The 21,848-nt window shown below is 38.1% G+C and overlaps 1 protein-coding gene across 1 annotated transcript in view; it reads right to left on the minus strand.

Moving 5' to 3' along the window:
- Positions 1-2,101: 2,101 nt before the first annotated feature.
- The window catches only part of LOC107871287 (DNA repair protein RAD50), a gene marked incomplete in the record, with an annotated part of 34,567 nt that continues 14,820 nt past the window's right edge, over positions 2,102-21,848 (minus strand). The window contains 10 exon segments of the mRNA XM_047412726.1: positions 2,102-2,427; positions 2,517-2,645; positions 2,724-2,857; positions 3,079-3,141; positions 3,328-3,478; positions 7,889-7,941; positions 8,034-8,159; positions 10,023-10,347; positions 10,421-10,590; positions 20,203-20,404. Coding sequence (XP_047268682.1) covers positions 2,388-2,427; positions 2,517-2,645; positions 2,724-2,857; positions 3,079-3,141; positions 3,328-3,478; positions 7,889-7,941; positions 8,034-8,159; positions 10,023-10,347; positions 10,421-10,590; positions 20,203-20,404 — 1,393 coding nt within the window.

The raw sequence follows: 21,848 nt of genomic DNA on the forward strand, positions 1-21,848 counted from the left end.
GGGTTTAATTCAATCGAAATAGTTTAATTTCGTTAAGAAAAGGAGTATTTTTGAGCCAAATATTTAACAGAGGGGTATTTAACGAAATTAAATTATTTCGATTATTTCGTTAATTTATATAAAGTTCATCATTTAATTTATATTTCGATAATTTCTTTAAGTGAAAATTTATATTTCGTTAATTTCTTTAAAGATTAAAAAGATGTAAAGTGAAAATACCTTTTTAGAATAAATGTATGTTTATTTTTCAAATCAAATTCAACCAATTTATATTATAATTCAAATACTTTTTTTCATTATCTTATTTTAAAATTAAAAAAATACTTTTATGAAAAAAAATTAAAGTATTAGGATTAAAAAGTTAAAGTTAGGGTCTAATTCAATCGAAATAATTTAATTTCATTAGGGGGAGGGGTATTTTTTAGCCAAATATTTAACAAGGGGGTATTTAACGAAATTAAATTATTTCGATTATTTCGTTAATTTATATAAAGTTCATCACTTAATTTTTATTTCATTAATTTCTTTAAGTGAATTTATATTTCATTAATTTCGTTAATTTATATTTCGTTAATTTCTTTAAAGATTAAAAAGATGTAAAGTGAAAATACCTTTTTAGAATAAATGTATGTTTATTTTTCAAATCAAATTCAACCAATTTATATTATAATTCAAATACTTTTTTCATTATCTTATTTTTAAAATTAAAAAAATACTTTTATGTAAAAAAATTAAAGTATTAGGGTTAAAAAGTTAAAGTTAAGATTTAATTCAATCGAAATAATTTAATTTCGTTAAGAGGAGGGGTATTTTCGAGCCAAATATTTAACAGAGGAGTATTTTTGCCCCATTTCAGATAGTTCAGGGATATTTTTGATCCTTTTCCGAATTTCGTTAGAGGGAGGAGTATTTTTGAGCCAAATATTTAACGGAGGGGTATTTTTGAGCCAAAAATCTACCGAGGGACATTTTTGAGTTATTTCAGATAGTTCAGGAATATTTTTGAGCTATTTCAGATAATTGAGAGGTATTTTTGAGCCTTTTCCGTACTATTAATAATAGAAGACCGTTAGACACTTCTAGTGGTATAAATTCGAGAAAGAAAAAGTACACAAAGTTGTGTTTGTAAATCTACTCTTAGTACTAGAGTTGCTGATGTCAGCCACTTCTTATATGCACATTTTATGCATTTGTAATAATATTATATCCATTGTAGTCCATACATTTCATATTGAAATAAATTGCCTAAGGCCTACTAGGAATTGGGTCGTTGAAGACAATAAAAAGGTAGGTACCTTTTTCTCGTTTTGATTTATTGATTTGGTGTTCTAAATTTATCGACTCGACTAATTTAAATTCATACGCGTATTCTTATCTAAAATATTTGCAGATTATGATTTGTGGAGACGATTTCTTCCAAGCTTATAGAAAAACTTTGAAACACCAATCATAAAACAAAAAATGTATGGCCAAAAGTTTTCCATCTAAATTTATTTGAAAAGAGATTGCATAATTATTATTTTTTAATCATTTTCAATTGTGTAGCGCATGATTTGTGACTAGGGTTGAGGATCTATCGAAAACAGCAACCCTACCGTACAAAGAGATAAGATCTCTATAGACTCCACATATGTTGAGATTATTTCTTATGCATTGTTTGATTTGGTGTATCAAAAATAATATGCATCATAAAGGGCAACCCGGTGCACTAAAGTGCCCGTTACGCCCAGGATTCGGAGAAGTGCCCCACTACAAGATTGTATTGTACGTAGTCTTACCTTGCATTTCTGCCAGAGGCTGTTTTCAAGGCTTGAACCTGTGACCTTCTGATCACATGGTCACAACTTTACCAGTTACTCCAACGCTCCCCTTTAAAAATAATATGCATCATAATTCCTTTAAATAAAATAAAATAAAATTACAAAAATACTCTTCACAAATGCAATAAGGATGTGAAAAGGTGTTGAGGGACAATTGTCTTCAACTATGCTAATCTATGCACTAAAAACCATTGCATTGCTAATGCCAAGGTTTTGTCATGCATTAGTTTTACTTATGCATAGCATAATACCAAATATAGTGTACACTATTTATACCTAGGTTAAAAAAGCATATCAAATAAGGTATTCTTTTCTAATGCATCTTACCAAACGAGCCCTTGTGTATTGCAAACCTTTCCCTAGAATGCCAGGGGAAATGCAGAGTTGAAGATCATTTAAGATTACATAAACACTAATTTACAGAACACATAAATACAAAAATGGGAAAAATGAGACTATCCTATCCAGTTTCTATCATATGGTGGATTTCCAGTTTTTCAATACGTACCAAGTCGAGCTGTGAAGCTTCTAATATATAATACCATCGGAGGCTGAAACCATGCGATATCAATCAAATATTTCCTGAGCTTCAATTATGCTGTGTTGACTGGAAAAGGAACGCAGAGAGTGAAATAATGCAATGTAATGATGATAAACAAATAAATCGAGAAGGGAATGGTGACGACTGAGCCTTACTGGTCGTCTTTTGTGATGCGATAATACTTTTCTGCATGCTGGCGTTGACCAATATATTGAGCAAATCGCTCATCGTGTGTAATGACAATTAGTTGAAAGTTCTCTTGGCCTTTCCTGTCCTCCATAATTCTGGTGAAGGGAAAACGACGAAACCTTAAGAATTCACATCCAGAAGGAGCTCATACTTAGTAACTGACCGACACGTACCTTAACAGAGCTGCAGCAAGACTCTCACTGTTGGGGCCATCTAGGTTTGTGGTAGGTTCATCCAGTGCAAGAATTCCGCAGTTGAGACAAAACGTTTCAGCCAATGCCAACCGTATGATGAGTGATGCAAGGACCTGAAGAATAACAAAACTCCGGTACAAGATCAGTTCAAAAGAAAAGGAAAAAAAAAAACAAAAGTTCAGTGAAAGTTCTTTGGGGTTCGGAATTTCTCCTCCTCTTTTTTTTGAGGGGCTGGGGGAAGCTAAGCAAACAGAGTGGTCAAACCAAAGCTTTATCGACATATACATTAAATGAACACATTAAAGAAAAAATTAAAATTGAGCTGACTGATCACCTTTTGGCCAGCACTACACCTCCCTCGCATTTCTAGCTCAGTATCACCAGTTTGCATCAAAACCTATGAATCACAGGCATTATTTTAAAATAGAAAGTGAAAAGAATATCAACAAAGGTTCAGGGGCTTATAGTACGAAGCCCACGTTTCACCAAGATTTCCTTCTATTCCTCCCACCTTCTTGAATACCATTACATGCTTTTTTCAGCAGATAAAGCACCACAGCAGGTTCTAAATATAGTTTAGTACCTTATAGCTATAAGATCGAGTACCAGATCCTTCAGAATCTGAATGAATGCTTATGTAGTCTATGTCCTGGCCCCTGTATGTTTGTTGCCACAGTTCCCTGATAATCTTATTTATCTCTTCCATTTTCATTGTGTGAAAACGCATCAGTGCTCTGAAACAAGAGAAACCAAATAGAACGTGCACATATTTAGAATCCACACTCATAAAGTACAGGAGACTCCTGAAAAGAATCTACATACAGAAATGGTTGTACCGGTCGTAGTTTGTACAAGACAATGAAAATTAAGAAGGGAAACTCGAAAAAATTGGACACAATTAAAAATTTATACAACCTTGATCTAGGAAACAGACGTTATATGACCACAAGGAACACGCATAGAGTAGAACCAACTTAGTAAACACCAATCTAATGAAGATTTGAAAAGCAATACAGCAGTTCCTTGCACCATGTCATAAAATCAATAATGAATGTTTAAACCTTTAGCAAGATCTCCTTTTCATCCTTGATTTACGGCTTGGTCAAATAAAAACAACGGGAAATTATGTTTCTTTAGTTATATGGCAGTGTACAAGGATGTAGGTATTTGGACAGGGACTTTTTTGTACGTTTTATCTGCTTTTGTAAAGATGCAAACTTAGCACCTTCTCTTTTGGGGTATCTAATTTTTTTGTTTGATAGTAATACAAATGCTACCTTCCGCAGGAAAAAAATAACATACCCAGTGGATTCCCACAAAGTGGGGTATAGGTATATGGGATTTCTGAAAGGAAATATATGCATTTGTTGTAAGTGGCAAGATCTCTTTATATGTACTATGAATCTATAAACGAACTATTGGGGGGATATCATTCTAGTTGTTGCCTATCTTATTTACAGAATGCCACATAAAATCTTCAATTTTTGAAGTCCTCCAGAGGCTTTAAAGGGTACAACAACAACAACAACAAGAACAAACCCAGTATACTCCCACATAGTGGGGTCTGGGAAGAGTAGAGTGTACGCAGTCCATACCACTACCTCTAAAGAGGTCGAGAGGCTGTTTCCGATAGACCCCCGGCTCAAGACAAAAGACAGTATGAAAGAGCAACAAAAGCATAGAACAGGATAAAATAACATATGTACGACATCCACAAATATATTGTACATTGCCAAACACAGGACACCAAGTTCAACCTAAATACTGACTGCGACTCATTCACACCCTTATCCTAATGTTATTCCTCCATAACTTCGTATCCAGGATCATGTCCTCAGTCAGCTGTAACTGCTCCAAGTCACGCTTAATCACTTCTCTCCAGCATTTCTTCGGTCTACCCCTACCCCACTTGAAACCTTCCAAGGCCAACCTCTCACATCTACGAACTGGAGCATCCGCGCCCCTCTTCATCACATGACCAAACCACCTCAACCTCACTTCCAGCATTTTATCCTCCACTGACACTACTCCTACCTTTTCCCGAATAATTTCATTCCTAACTCTGTCAGCCCTCGAGAATCCACACATCCAACGCAACATCCTCATTTCCGCCACCTTCAACTTTTGGATATGAGAATTCTTAACCGGCCAACACTCCACTCCATACAACATAGCAGGCCGGACTGTAATTCTATAGAATTTGCCTTTCAACTTAGGGGCACCTTCTTATCGCATAAAATTCTCGAAGCAAGCCTCCATTTCATCCAACCTGCCCCAATACGGTGAGAGACATCCCCATCTATCTCTCTATTCCCCTGAATCGTAGACCCGAGATACTTAAAACTATCCTTCTTGCAAACCACCTAGGAATCCAACTTCACTATTACCTCCTCTTGCCTCGATTCACTAAACTTGCACTCTAAGTACTCCGTCTTGGTCCTACTCAACCGAAAACCTTTAGACTCCAGGGTTTGTCTCCAATCCTCCAGCTTATCGTTAACCCCTTGTCGCGACTCCTCAATCAAAACAATATTATCCGCGAAAAGCATACACCAAGGCACCTCGCCTTGAATATTCAGCGTCAACACATCCATCACCAAAGCAAATAAAAACGGACTTAGAGTCGATCCCTAGTGCAACCCTGTCAAGACCGAGAAATGCTCAGAATCTCCTCTCACTGTCCTTACCCGAGTCTTCACCCCCTCATACATGTCCTTAATCGCTCTGATGTACACCACCGGGACCCCTGTCGCCTCCACGCATCTCCAAAGAACCTCCCTAGGGACCTTGTCATACGCCTTTTCCAAGTCAATAAACACCATGTGAAGATCCCTCTTCCTCTCTCTGTACTGCTCTACCAGTTTCCGCACTAGGTGGATTGCCTCAGTCGTGGAGCGACCAGGCATAAAACCAAATTGATTCTCTGAAATAAACACAATCCTCCTCAACCTCCGCTTCACCACCCTCTCCCAAATCTTCATCGTGTGACTCAATAACTTAATACCCCGGTAATTGTTGCAACTCTGAATGTCACCCTTGTTCTTATACAAAGGAATCATCGTCCTCCATCTCCATGCCTTGGGCATCTTTGCTGACTTGAATATATTGTTAAATAAGTCGGTTAGCCACCTCAAACCGGTCCGGCCAGAGAACTTCCAAAAATCCACTGGAATTTCGTCGGGCCCCGTCGCCTTGCCCCTTCGCATTTTGCGAATAGCCTCACTTTGGGCCCCATCGCCCTGCCCCTTCGCATCTTGCGAATAGCCTCACTGACCTCCTCTACCTTAAAACGCCGACAAAAGCCAAAGTCGCGACACTCTCCGGACTGCTCTAACTCCCCTAACACGACACCTCTATTCCTCTCGTCATTCAAGAGCCTATGAAAATACGACTGCCATCTTTTCTTAATGAGGACGTCTTCCACCAAAACTCTGTCATCCTTCCCCTTAATGCACTTTACTTGGTCCAGATCCCGACCCTTCCGCTCCCTAACCTTGGCAAGTCTAAACAACCTTTTTTCCCCGCCCTTCTCCTCTAACCCCTTATACAAACTCTCAAAAGCTACTGTCTTAGCAGCCTTAACTGCTAACTTAGCCTCCTTCTTAGCTAACTTGTACTCCTCCCTGCTCACCCGTTTCTCCTCTTCATCCTTACTCTCAACCAACTTAATGTAAGCCACCTTCTTCGTCTCCACCTTCTTCTTAACAATTTCATTCCACCACCAATCCCCCCGATACCGGCCAGACCCACCTCTTGAAACACCCAACACCTCTCTAGCAGACTACTTGATGCAACTAGCAGCCCTATCCCACATACTATCCACGTCCCCCCTACTATCCCATACCCCCATCCCCTCCAACTTCGCCCCTATCTCCAAAGCACTACCCAGAGTCAGACTGCCCCACCTAACTCTAGGTCGATCCGTCCCACCCCGCCTCAACTTGCCCTTCTTGATAACCAAGTCCATCACTAGTAGTCTATGCTGGGTCGCAAGATTCTCACTCGGGATAACCTTACAATCCTTACACAAAGTTCTATCCCCCTTCCTAAGCAGCAAAAAGTCAGAGGTTTTAAAGGGTGAGAATAAATATATTGCTCCTCGGGGGTTTGAGTGTGTCTGAAATATTATTTAGATACGAACTTTGTGGTGCTTATTGAACTACATGTGCATTGCACGTATTGAGAAACCGGTCTCAAGTGCAAAAACAAAGACAGAGAAGTTAGATCAAGTGCAGAGGCAGCACATTGAGCAGTGGTTTTGGCTACATGAGAGCTTATATGGCTAAAGCAACTTCTCAAAAACTTAAGTTGTGGAGGAGATGCATAACAACTGATTTATGACGAACTGGTTGCAATACACATTCCTTAAAACACTGTTTCATTACAGGACACAGCATATAAAACTGGATTGTCATTTCATTCAACACAAGATTAAGTCGAGATTCATTAGTTTTCTCAACAGACTGTTTGGATGGACTTATAGCATAAGCCATAAGTTAATTTTGGCTTAAAAACATGTGCTTAAAAGCACTTTTTTACCTTAGCCAAACAGTACAAAAGTGCTTAAAAGCTATTTTGGCTTGAAAGCACCTTAAATAAGTCGATCCAGACAAGCTTACATGATCAATTAGCAGGTATTTTACAAAGTCTCTCTGCAGCATTAAGTAAATTTGTGACAAAGTAGGAGCATATGATATGTAACTTGTCATACAATATGTACACTCCAGCTAGCAGGAGAGGATTAAGGATGTCAAAGTATGGCACACTTTGCAAATATAGAAAAGATATAGAATCTTTGCTGTTCTGTAATTAGGACCCGAAAAAGGCAAACATTGAGATTAACAACATCAAAAGAAGAGCTAATTACTAACCCTGTTTCGAACAGCGTGCCACTACCCATGAGGGATTTCTTGGTTATCAAAAAAAGATAATACTATAAGTGTTACAAGAAGAAAAGTATTAAGAATCTTTGTACTCCCTTCGTGAAACACAATATATTTGAACTTCACCAATTGAGTTATCTTCAATTATTTAACTAGTTAGAAGAAAATGTTGAGTGCTAGAAGCACGTGTTGTTCGTGAAATGCACGTAAACCAACATATAATGCAGAAAGAAGCTAATGGCTAAAGCTCGAGGAGCTCACTTGTCAAGGGCACTGTAATATCTGTCCAAATCCTTGTTTGCCATCTCCGTAGTCTGTCCAAGGGTACAATACCAACAGCATTAGATAGTTCAATGTCATAAATGACTAACCAAATTAGCTTCATATAGTTGGACTAATATATTACCTTAAGCTGGATTAGCTGATCAAAATAGCGTTTGTCAATATCCTTGTATTGTGCCTGCTTAAGATCGACTTTGTTCTTGGAGATATTGCTTTGATAAACAGATACAGTGCCATGGTACTTGTTTAACTGCAATAAGAGAAACCATGTAAACTCGGAGGAAAATAGTAGCAGTGTCATGGCACTAGTTTAACTGCAATAAGCTTAACCACGTAAATTCAAAGGACAATTATTTGGCGGATAATTTGAGTTGAATCTGAAACATGTGCAGTCCTGTAAGAAAGATAGGAATATCAAAGCAAAGAAGGTGTCAGCCAATAGTTCAAGAGGTACGACAACTGTTAGAATATGAGTAGGAGAAGGAATCGTATACAGATTCCTACTCAGAAAAGGATTGTTATATAGTGTCCTACTTGGAAAAGAATTGAAAAATAGGGTCTCAGTGTAATAATGTAGTAACAACAATTCAATAGTATTTTTCCCCTATATTTCTCACATGGTATCAAAACTTCTACGATCTTGGTAGAGAGTAAAAGAGCATCCGCTATCGGCGGGCGGCTATAACCCATATATGACGCCCGTTTGGCCAATGATCATGTTAGCAAAGATTGGGCCACCATGCTTCTTTCCATTCACTATTTTCTCATATCTGATTTGCGTAGCACCATGCATCTTTCCGGTGACCACTTTCTCATATCTGATTTGCATAGCACCATGCATCTCTCCGAATTACTACTCATATTTAACTTGTGTGGTACAGCACATCTTTCTAGATTAGTTTCTCGTATCTTAGTTGCATAGCATCGTGCGTCTCTCCACTGACTCCTCAGATCTAAGTAGTCCCGTGCATCTTTCCAGTGACTCCTCAGATCTAATTTGGGAAGGGTCTTGCCGTCATTCCGACCTCATATAATTTTTCTTTTCCAATAGGATCATTCCGTCATTCCGACCCTATCCATATAATTTCTCTTTCTCTTTTTTAGTAGGGTTGTGTCGTCATTCCGACCCAACCCATATAATTTTTCTCAAACTTTTGACCACTTTTCAGCCGTCAAATCTAATAATCCGGGGCGTGAGCATGTTCTGACCAGTTTTTCGATAATTACTTGTTCAAGATATACTCATCTCTTGATTTCAAGATGTCCCATATTACCATTTTCCGAAAATTTTCCAGCGACAAATCAACTTTTCAGTGACGTTTTCCGACCACTTCTTCAATTTGTTACTTTTCAACTGTGATCGCCCAGAAGTCCCGAGCAGTCCTTACTAGTTTTCTTACGGATTTCTTCACCAAGTCCCTCACTGATCCTCGTATTAATTACATCCATGACAAGCTTGGTACATAACTTGTATGCACCAACTTGAGGGGAAGTGTTAGAATACGAGTAGGAGAAGGAATAGTATACAAAATCCTACTTGGAAAAGGATTGTAATACAGTTACCTACTTAGAATGTCTCAGTGTAATAATGTAGTTACGACAATTTAATAATATTCTTTTCTTATATTTCTCACAACAACCACCAAGGAATAAAGGGATAGTATCCAGGTGAAATGTCGAATAACAACTACAAGACTCGTTAGGAATAGTGTCCAAGTGAAACTCGAATAACAACTACAAGACTCTTGGTTGATGCAATAATTGGTAATTATGCATGATGAAATACTTTAAACTTCTTTCCAAGAAATCATGACTCTTGTCCTCATGGCTTAAGCTCAATAGTGTCCAAGAAAGAAATCACTTTCAGACACACTGCTGTTCTAGCTCGAAAAGTAAATCAGACCAGATTATTGACCTTCAAAATTGAACTTTCCATCAGGATAAGCTTGTATATATGCCAATCTTTACTGAAATCATATGGAAGCCAGAAGAGAAACATTCTAGAGTGTAAGACATTCATTGAGAGACAAAAGAAAGCAACATGATATCTATCGGTTGGATATTTATACCAAAAGTGATTTTCCAGCATATTTACAAAGATATCAATTCATACCTCAGAAAGTAGCCTCTCTCTTTCGAGTGAAAGCTTTTTAAGCTCAGCTTCAACAGTGGAAAAGCCACCCAACGTCAACACTTCATCTTCCAGTAATTCAATCTCATGGGTAAGCTTATCAACTTCAGCCTTAGTTTTCCGATAGTTCAAGTTATCCTCAATGTTGCGTCTCAAGCCATCCTGGTTCCCCATCAACTCCTTACTTTTTTTCACTTCAGCTGTTATCTCATGCTTCCTGGACTCGCAACTTTGAAGTTGGGATTCTGACAGTCTTCGCTTGTCCTGCAGTTCATTCAATCTTTGTTCTTTCTTCAAATCATAATACCTACAAGAGAACTAATTATCAACATGACCAATTATAGAATGATCTTTTGCTCCATCGAATTAAGAAAACATACTCTTTAATTTTAGAGGTAATCTTCAAAAGTGTATCAACTTCCTGTTGATAATTTCTTTTAATTTCTGCCTGCTCTTCCCACTGTTCACCAAGTTTTGTTTTCAGATCCTCATGGTCCCTTAAGCGTTTGTCTTTTTCCTTCAATAAGGGACCAAAAGCCTCTGCAAGATGCTGAAATTCACAAGGTATGCACTGTGAACTTGGGATATCTTTCTAGCTTTAAATAGAACAAACATTAAAGTACAGGTAGAGTAGTTCATGTAAAAATTCTTCATCAAAAGGAAAAAAAAAAAAAAAAAAAAGAAATAGTTCATGTAAACATTTCGAACATAGGTTTGTAACGGGTTGCATCAAATTAACAGGTTTGTAATGGGTTGCATCAAATTAACAAGAAACTAATAACAATACAATCATGAGAAAAAAATGTCTTAAATCAATTTATGTGTGTTAGCCTAAGTTGCTTCGACTCGGGTGCGGGTATCCGAGACGGGTGCGGATCCGAGAGTCGGATTCGTTAAAATATAAATTTTCAGATTCGGGAGTGCGAATCCGAGTATGGATACGGGTGTGGGAATTCGGCCAAAAAAAAATCAAATATTATAAATATAGAGTCATAGTATTAGTATTAGAAACTTTTCCCAGAATTATAACTCATGTATATTTACCAAAAAATAAGAAATTAAGTATAATTAAAATTTTAACCAACATACTGTTGTCAAAGTAAGTATACTACTGTCAAAGTATATCATAAAGAATTTAAAATAAAGAAATCCAATCAACCAACCTAGTGTTGTCAAACTGTCAAAGTAAGCATACACTGATTGTTCTTATTTTTTCTTAAAAAATATATACATAAATATTAATATGTACTCCATATAACAAAAACAAATAAAACGTCGGCTGAACTGACACAGTGACGTCGACGCCGACGCCGACTGAGGTGGGAAGAAACGGATGATTGACAATCACGGTTTCCGGCGACGGCGGTGGCACATCGACAACGCCATCTCTGTTCCGCCTGTTCCGGTGGTTGTTGGTCGGAATTTTTCCACGTAAGTTGCCGATTAACTTGGTCAACGTCTCCGAAATCATTTGACGGAATCGGAGATGGCGGAAGCACCCGCACCCGCCTCAGTCTCGTGTCGAGAGGGGTTCGGCGACAAAACTGCCGAGTCCGAGCAACATAGGTGTTAGCTAGCTCGGTTGTAGGATATTTTATTTACCAACTTTATTGTAGGATATTTTATTTAGTTGTAATTACATGTAATTGATGGGTTGTGACTGATTGTCTTTCATAAATTAGTAATAGGACTTCTTGTATATCCTCGGCCGTTGTTCATGGGATGTAAAGACATACAGAAATACAACGGATTCTTCTTCGGACAGAAATAATATTTCTGATATGTCATTGCTGCCTTTTTTAAGTTGATTTCTCTCCCTATATAGCACAACAGCTCCATTTATGTTTCAAGAGGTCGAGTTAACTTCCCTCTCATATTGTTCAACAACATCGTTGTGATAAACATAACAGAAAATATTATTGAATTGTTGTAATTACATTATTACATTATTACATTGAGACCCTATTTATAAACACTATATTCCAATCCTTTTCCTAATAGGACACTATATTACAATCCCTTTCCAAGTAGGATTATATATGCTATTCCTATTTCTATTCCTACTCATATTCTACCACTCCCCCTCAAGCTGGTGCATAGAAGACATATGTACCAAGCTAGTTATGGATGTAACTAATACGAGGATCGATGAGGGACTTGGTGAAGATATCTGCAAGAAAACTGATAAGGACTGCTTTGGACGTCTAGGAGACCTCAACTGAAACGAAACAAACTGAAAAAGTGATCCGAAAAGTAGTAAACATCGCCGGAAAGTCAATGTGTCACTGGAAAATTACCGGAAACTGGTATAAAATATAAGGGTCATCTTGAAATCAAGAGATGAGTAGATCTTGAACAAGATAGTCACCGAAGAACTGGCCGGAACATACTCACGTGCCGGATTATTAGATTTGATGATTGAAAAGTGGTCACCATTTGAAAAAAAATTATATGGTAGGGTCGAAATGATGACACGACCCTACTGAGAAAGAAAATTATATGAGTAGGTCGGAATGATGGCATGATCCTACTAAGGAATAGAAATTATATGGGTAGAGTCTGAATGACGACACGACCCTACTGAAAAATAGAAATTATATGAGTAGGGCTGGAATAACGACACGACCCTACTGAAAAAGAGAAACTATATGGGTAGGGTCGGAATGACAGCACGATCCTACTGGAAAAGAGAACTTATATGGGTAGGATCGGAATGATGGCACGACCCTACGCAAATCAAATATGAGGAGTCACCATAAAGACGCATGGAACTACGCAAATTAGATCTAAGGAGTCATCGAAAAGACGCACGATGCTATGCAACTCAGATATGAGAAAGTAAGCCGAAAAGATGCACAGTACTATGCAAATTAGCTATGAGAAAGTAGGGAAAAGAAGTGTGGTGGCCTAACTTTTGCTAACATGATCATTGGCCGGACGGGCGGAATATATGGGTTATAGCCGCTCGCCAGCAATGGAAGCTCTTTGATTCTCTACCAAGATCGTAGAGGCTCTGGTACCATGTGAGAAATATAGGAGAAAAACTATTATTGAATAATTGTAACTACATTATTACATTGAGACCCTATTTATAGACACTACATTCCAATCTTTTTCCTAATAAGACACTACATTACAATCCCTTTCCAAGTAGGATTATATATGTTATTCCTATTCCTACTCATATTCTAACAATCATACCCAGTGTAATCCCACACAACTGGAGACCCTATCATATTTTTTTTATTGAAACGGGTAACATTTTGTATTCATGCCAGTACTTAGGTAGTACTGAAAAAACATATTTACAAGAGTAAGGTTAGATACAGAGTATACCAAAAACAAATCAAACCTAGATGGTATCTCGGACATCTAGGATTGATTTTGTATCACCCGAGTACAACTTAGTACACCAAAAGCAAACTAGCAAAATATAATTTAGATTAATCTGTTGTACTGAATTGCTTCTATCCTCAAAACATCTATCATTCCTTTCTTTCCAAATTGTCCACCATACACATGAAGGAATGATCCTCCTTCCTCCCACTAAAAAGAGTGTCAGCAATCTTTCTTGGCATTACCCAATTAATGCCCTTGAGATTGATGAAAATCTTCCATAGTTGATCTGTGATGCTGCTGCAGTGAAGGAATAGGTGATTCACTGTCTCAGCTTCTTTTTCACATAAGAAGCACCTTGAGAAAAGTGAGATCTTCCTCTTAATCAAATTCTCGCGAGTCAGGACAGCTTCTTTAGCCAGAAGCCAAGTAAAACATGCAACTTTATGAGGAATCTTAATCTTCCAGATGTGTTTCCATGGCCACATGGTAATCTGTGGTTCTATGTGATAGTTGTCTGTACCCTGAACTGACTTTATACAATCCTTTGGGAAGTCTATTCCACCACAAGCAGTCTACACCTTCTTGCATCCCTTGGAATAGATCAATCACTCTTGGGATCTCCCAATCATTCATCCCTCTTCTGAATCTCAGGTCTCATCCCTGAGTGTCCACACTTGAGCAACTGTAATGTGCTGAAATAGGGACAGGTCAAATAAATCAGGGAACAGATCTTGTAAAGACCTTGTCCCTCTCCATTTGTCTTTGCAGAAATAAGTCTTGGCTCCATTTGTGCACACTGACCTTTGAATGATTTTTAAGGAATGGCCAGAAGGCCTGATTGACCTCCACAGACTAGACTCCATAAGGTGTCGTAACCTCCCTTGATACCCAACAATCTTCCTCCCCATATTTTCTTTTAATGACACTGCCCCATAAAGTTTGGGGTTCTTGTGCATATCTCCGTAGCCATTTGGTCTTCAAAGCTTTGCACTGATGTTTCAGATTCCTAATGCCAACGCCACCCTGCTTTTTGCTTCTTATGATGTCCTTCCATTTAACTAAATGAAAAGCTCTTTTCTCCTTGTTCCCTTGCCATTGGAAGGACTTCCTGATCTTGTCTAGTCTCTGAATAACACTTGATGGAGACCCTCTCATATTGTTCACATCCAAAATATGTGCTTGTGCAAAAATCAACACCACCACATCTTCCTCTATCTCCAGTTACCAAACCCAACAACAGCTCCGCCAAAACTGCCATATACATCGTCACGCACCACCAACCACTCCAGCGCTAGTGATGTGTTAGCTTCCCATGCCAACGAGTAGAACTTTTTCAAGAGCAGTTAGAGGGAAATCTTTACTTGTGGGGGCCAGCCACCTATCTCAAGCCTACCCATCCCAGTTTTAGCAACTTTCAACCACCAGAAGTGGGATACCGACATATCAGATCATATTTCCAGCCATATATTTGAAATAACCCAATTAGATATTTTAAAGTGAACTTGGAATTATCCCTTTAATTGTAGTTTACTAGTTTTACTGGACATATCGAAGCGAGTACATATGAAACATATTTATACAATATGTGAGCTTGTTATATTGTTCAATAGGGAAGAGGGCCAAGCCCACATCTAAGGCATTAGCTGTTAAAGGTTTACATAGGGAAAAAAGAATGAGAAACAATGCACTTACACTTCATACAGGAGAATTCAGGAACGAGTAGGAGCTCTGAACGCTCCAAACGGCGGCTGCAACTAATGACTAGAAGGTGAATTAAACCTTTAGGATGGACATCTACGTTGGAGAGTTTTGGAAAAGGCACAAAGCATAGATTGTTGATTCAATAAAAATCTTACGATGAGAAGAAATAATTAGTTCTTATTGAAGGTATCAATTTTCTTTCATGGTAACTATTCTTTTCAACATGAGTATCAATATAATTGTGTATTAGATATTGGACGTTTTCACCTTTAAGAACATTGTTTTTTAGAAATATTGAGATTTAGCCCTAAGCTTGAAATAGGGAAAAATTCAGAGTTGACCCATTAATTGAACTCAAGATTGAAACTTAATTATAGATTTGGACTCTACGAATTATGGTAACACGTCCTTGTAATCAATTCAGATTTCGGACCGTTGGCCCAATGGGAGGGTTTGAGTTGACCAAGCATTGACTTTGACCTCGAAGTGTTCTAAATTTATGAGACTAGCTTCCTTAGACTAATTTGGACCCATTATTTGTGCTTTAAATACACAGGCTATTGAAGGTTGTTTCGAGGTGTTTTGGCATTTCAAGAGAGGCTTTCATATCAATTATAAGGCAAGTGAGACTTAAACTTCTCGAATACTTGCTTTTTCAATGTCATGATACGGAACTTGCATGATTTAGCTTTTAAACACCTAGTGCATTGTGGGGCGAGCGCATACTAGGTCATACATGATATTTTGAACTGTTAATGTGGATTGTACATTCTTATTCCCGAGATATGACTTTAATGAGACTTAAAGCATGGCTACAACTATTTTCCTTTAAGCCGAGCAATGTATCTTAGAAATTTAATTGTTATATCATAATAGGGATATTGGCATTTACTAATCCACATTGGAACAGGTGGAATGAGGATCCTCAGTCCTCTGCTTTACCAATCTTATATGAACCTCTTGACTAGTCTTTCATGACAATATTTGATGACATGATTACTTGTATCACATATGTACATGCTAGTTAACTGCATAGATATCGATATCTGGCTACTTGGTCTATCAAATCTCTAGGATACATGAGGGCTTATGGGTGTCTGGTCTAACAGATCTTGAGTTCTGTAAGGCCCTATATGAATCGATCTAGTGGATCACTTGGAATTCATCAGGGCCCAGGGTCTAGAATGACTGATCAAAGAAACTTGATCCCCAAGCGCCTATTATTGGGACATGATTGGTCTAGCGTCGATGGACTTGATCCTCTAAGGCCTATGATTTGGACATGATATGGACTGACTTGTACCTGCATGTTGCATGTGTTATTTGCTGCTTTAGTATCGCATTAAAAGGATATATATGTATATTGTTGCTTTCATTCATTGCATTTTTAAAACTTGTTCTAAGTGCCAATCACGACCCTTGAATTTAAGCCGTGGAAATTTTCTTATCTGAGGGTTTTATCTTAGGCTTTCAAATTCTGCAAATTTTCTTCTCTAGAAGATATTTCTTCCCTAATAGAGTCCTTATTCCAAAAAAGAACCTTGGGGTTGTTACTCAAACAATGGGGTGACACAAAAGTACTAAAAACTCACACAAATCAGTTCTGGGAAACTAGATACTACAACAACAACAAACCCAGTGTATTCCCACCTAGTGGGGTCTGGGGGGTAAGATGTACGCAGTCCATACCTCTACCTCTAAAGAAGTAGAAAGGCTGTTTCCGATAGACCCCCGGCTCAAGTCACGAGATACCACACCAACTCATAGTAAAGCACAGAACTAGATTACATAACATAAATACGGCACCCATAAGTATTAGAAAACAGAGGAAAGCACACAGATTCGTAATAAAACATGGAACACGGAATCATAACAAGAATAAAACCCCCACCAAGTAATTCCCTACACTAGCGACCCAAACCGACCCTAGTCTTCTGCCCTAATTCGCGTCCTCCAGACCTTCCTATCTAGGGTCATGTCCTCGGTGAGCTGTAACTGCTCCATGTCCCGCCTAATCACCTCACCCCAGTACTTCTTCGGCCTACCCCTACCCCGCCTAAAACCATCCAACGCTAGCCTCTCACACCTACGAACCGGGGCATCCATGCCCCTCCTCTTCACGTGTCCGAACCATCTCAATCGGGCTTCCCGCATCTTGCACTCCACTGGAGTCACACCAACCTTCTCCCGGATAGTCTCATTCCGAACTCTATCCCCTCTAGTCAGCCCACACATCCAGCGCAACATCCGCATTTCTGCCACCTTCATTTTTTGGATGTGGGAGTTCTTAACTGGCCAACACTCCGCTCCATACAACATGGCCAGACGGACTACCACCCTGTAGAATTTGCCTTTCAGCTTGGGCGGCACCTTCTTATCACACAACACCCCCGACGCGAGCTTCCACTTCATCCATCCCGCCCCAATACGGTGCGAGACATCCTCGTCAATCTCACCGTTACTCTGGATCACGGACCCGAGATACTTGAAACTATCCCTCTTGAAAAATTACTAATTCTTGAAAAATTCTTGAATTAGTAGATACTAATTCTTGAAAAATTACATGACTATCCCTCTTGATCACAGACCCGAGATACTTGAAAAATCTCACCGTTACTCTGGATCACGGACCCGAGATACTTGAAACTATCCCTCTTGGGAAACTAGATACTAATTCTTGAAAAATTACTTGGTCATATAATTAATGAAAAAAGCACAGCTGACTTGACTGTTGCTATTTATGGTCAACAGAATCTTGACAATGCTCTTGTTATGACATGACTTTTGAATACTATGCACCCTCGAATTTCTAAACAGTATTTACTGCTTGAAACTACAACAACAGTATGGGGCGAGGCTACATTGTTTCTGATAAACCATCGGCTCAAGAAAAAAAATCAAAACAGATTTAGAAAATACAAGGTAAAAGAAGCTCTGATGAAAATCCTAAGAAAGAGAAATATTCGCAGCAAAAAATAGTAAGATAACAAAGCACTTACTCTGCTTGAAGAAAATATGAAACTCAACTAAATGCACTTAATCTCTCAAGGGAAATGATGCCCTGAGATTGAAAATTCAGTATTCGGTATAAAATCCATGACATAAAACAAGACGAGTTGATAAGCACTGAGGATATAGTCCTATTTCAAAAGTTGATTAAAAAGGAGTGAGTTTATGATTTTCTGGTCATTTTGAAACAGGAGTATGCTCAACTAAGGGTTCAAGTTCTTGATAAAATTCTTTTTCCTTCTATTGAGGATGTATACTATTATGTCCAGTAGAATAAAGCCAACGAGGTGTAATGCTTTATCCTGAGCCACATGAGAAATCTGGGTTAACTGCCTTATGAACAACCAAAGGCAATTTCTTCTAATAAATATCACTTTCAGGGTGATTATTGTTGGGGAGCCTGTTCATACAAAGAAGACACTTTGGAAGCTACATGATAGACTAACTAGAAGTCGTGGGAGAAAACGAGTAGGTCTATCCAGGGACCAAAACAATAATGGCAGAAAATGTCCAGACATCCAAGGAGGCAGACTTCAAAACAAGAACCTTGTCTTCTGATAAAATTCGGCATCTCCGTGACTCCTGTTCAAACTTGACTCCCCTTTTGTTGCTACATCCAATTGTGTAATCAGGTACTACTTCTATTACTCACTTTAATTTTCTTCTTGGCCTATTGATTATGGTGTGAATGTCGACAGGCTCTTCCTAGGACCGTCGCCTTTTCTCCATATATCTGAATTTCTTGTTAACTTGCTATTTGTTAGTTCCATCATCGAAGCCCAAAATTGTAAAATAAAATTCCTCCCTGATCATTGTGTCTTTCAAAATCATCAAAATGGGGAAGAGGAATGGTAGTGGTAGATTGCATGCTGGCCTATAGATGTTTGATGGATCTAAAAACTATGGTCAACCCTTTTTAAATTTATTAAAGATGATGGCTAGGGCACCCATCATTTTTGTCTCAAGGAAGTTATGCCTAGCTTGTTTTCAAAAACTCAATTTCATTTATTTTGTACTGCTTGTGATTATGCCAATCATACTAGAAACTCTTACCCTTTGACTTAATAAAAGTACTACTACTTTTACAATTCATTCTGATGCATGGGCTCCTACCAAACCAGTGTTTGCCAAGTAGACGATGGTATGTTACTTTTATTGATTATTATCGGACGAGAAAGACTAGGGTGCATTTGCTAAAAGGGGAAGTTTTCTCTTGCTTTCAGTTCATTTCATAAAATGATTTGTACTCAATTTGAGGCTAAGATTAAGAAAACTGAGAACTGACAATAGCACAGAATACATGGATAGAAGATTTGGTACTTATTTGAAGTTCAATGTGATTATCCGTCAAATTAGTTGTCTTTACACTAATGCACAAAAAAGGACTGTTGAAAGAAAGAATAGGCATTTGTTGGAAGTGGCAAGATATCTTATGTTTACCATGAATAGGGGTCATTCTAGTAATTGTCCATCTTATCAATAAAATGTCACTTAAACCCTCAATTTTCAGAGTTCTTCCGAAGCTTTAAACGGTTCGAATTAATATAGTGTTACTCCAAAGATGTTTGGTTGTGGCTGCATCATCCGTACGAGGAATGCTGGAAAACTTGATCCTAGAGCCCTTAAATGTGTTTTTATTGGTTATTCTTCAACGAGGAAAGATCAAAAGTATTATCAACCTCCCTCCACGAGATCTTTTGTCAGTGTAAATAATATGTATCAAGAATTTGAGCCCTATTTCAATAATACACCATCACTTATTTAGTGGAAGGTTACAAATGTATCAGTTTCTCTATTAATTTAGGTAGATGTCTAAAGGTGCATGCCATATGTGCCCTTTCCTCAAGTTATTTTTAATACAAAAAATGAGTAGTCCTTGAAAGGTATGATACGCAAGGGACAAAGTGGAGCAAGTATAGAGGTGACAGATTACGGGTGCTATTTCACACAACTATCAATATACTCTCCGTTACAAGACTCCTAAAGACGATACACGTTAGGAGCAAAACAGCAAACCCAAGAACTAAAGAAGAAGAGCATATACCTTAAACATAGGAAACAATATGCAGTTGGATAGCTAAATGCAACAAAATATTGATAGCGAAACAATTACCTTCTCTTCAAGCCCAATTTGATTTTTCTCCTCCACAATGCGATCCAATTCCTCTTCAATCCTTTTCATTTGGTCCAATATGTTTGCTACTCGTGACTTCTCCTCCCTTACATTAGCCCATCTTAATTGGAAACTTGCATATTCATTTTCCATATATCTCTGGTCATTTCTCAGCTTCTCCACGTCCGTATACAAATTGTCTCTGGTTGTCAGATATAGGACATGCTAATAGTTTTAGTCCAAAAGCATAAGTATACTACAGTTATACTGATATGCTTAAGTGTTGAAAATTCAAAAATAGAGTTTATGAAATGATGACAAATTTGGTATAGCATAAAGAAAATAAGAAAGAAGATGCACTTTAATGGACAGAAATAACTATATACTTCTAGCTACAATCAGAAAATAACTACATACTTTTTGCTCTGCAGTTCACCCAGTTCTGATTGAATTTCTTCCATAGATCTTACGCCTTGCCCACGGCTATCAAGGCCATATTCCAAATCATCAACCTGCTTCTGCCGAGCTTGAATGTCTTGGAAAAGCCTATCAGATGTTTCTACAGGTTGTATTAGCACATCAACTGCATCCTTCTCAGCCTTTATCTGAGCCAAGACACCTAATACCTGCCAGCAAAAAGGATTATCATGTACAATTAGAGTCAATAAGATACATGTATGAATATTAGTTCCCTTTCTCTTGCAAGCTCTGAGAAATGTGTGCCCAATATCACAAAGCAAGTAAATGTATTTTCTACATAAACATGGCCAAAATTCTGTCCGTATACAAGGGGTATTCCGAAAGGTAAAGAATCTACAAAAAGAAATGTGTTCTACAAACTCCACCCAATCTTCCATACAATTGGAAACGGTATGGGTGCACCAAAAGAAAATAAGGGACCGGAGAGGCTACTCCTCAATTGAGCAAAGCTCGACTCTACCCCCTCAAAAGCTCTCTTATTTCTCTCTTCACGCCAATATAGCGGAGCATCCACCAAATCAAATGCAGTTTTTGGAATTTACAAACAACAGAAAATAAGAAATCAACATGTACAAAGTTATTCAAACCAGCACAAATCAGAACTTAATCGAGCAGATCCTGATACATGGTTTAACTTACACACTACAAAAGGGTGTACATTCGACAACAGCAGAAAGAGCACTAATGAGGAAGAAAAAGGAAGCATAAAAAGTATCTCAGAAGAAAGGAAAGCATAAAAAGTTTCAAACCAGAACGAAACAGAACCTAATTGAGCAGATCCTGATACATGGTCTAACTTACACACTACAAAAGCGTGTACATTCGACAACAGCAGAAAGAGTAGCAATGCAGAAGGAAAGGAGGCATAAAAAGTTTCTCAGAAGAAAGGAAAGCCTAAATTAAGTTGGTGAGGGACAAAGCACAGGCAAGACGAGGATGGTTCCAACAAAGTAGGCAGCCATGGTGGGATGACCTTGGGTAACTTGTTAGTGCTGTCCTTAATCCCTAATGGAGTTGATAGGGCGATCAATAGTTTCAGAGATTGATGACTATCTTAACTTATATACTAAGGCTAAGGTTCTTCAAGAATGTCACAGATCAGATATCTACATCAACAACAATCATGCAATAAAAACAACTTAAATTGATAATGAGAAATCATGCCG

Source organism: Capsicum annuum, chromosome 5 (genome assembly GCF_002878395.1).
Source record: "Capsicum annuum cultivar UCD-10X-F1 chromosome 5, UCD10Xv1.1, whole genome shotgun sequence".
Classification (NCBI taxonomy): Eukaryota; Viridiplantae; Streptophyta; class Magnoliopsida; order Solanales; family Solanaceae; genus Capsicum; species Capsicum annuum.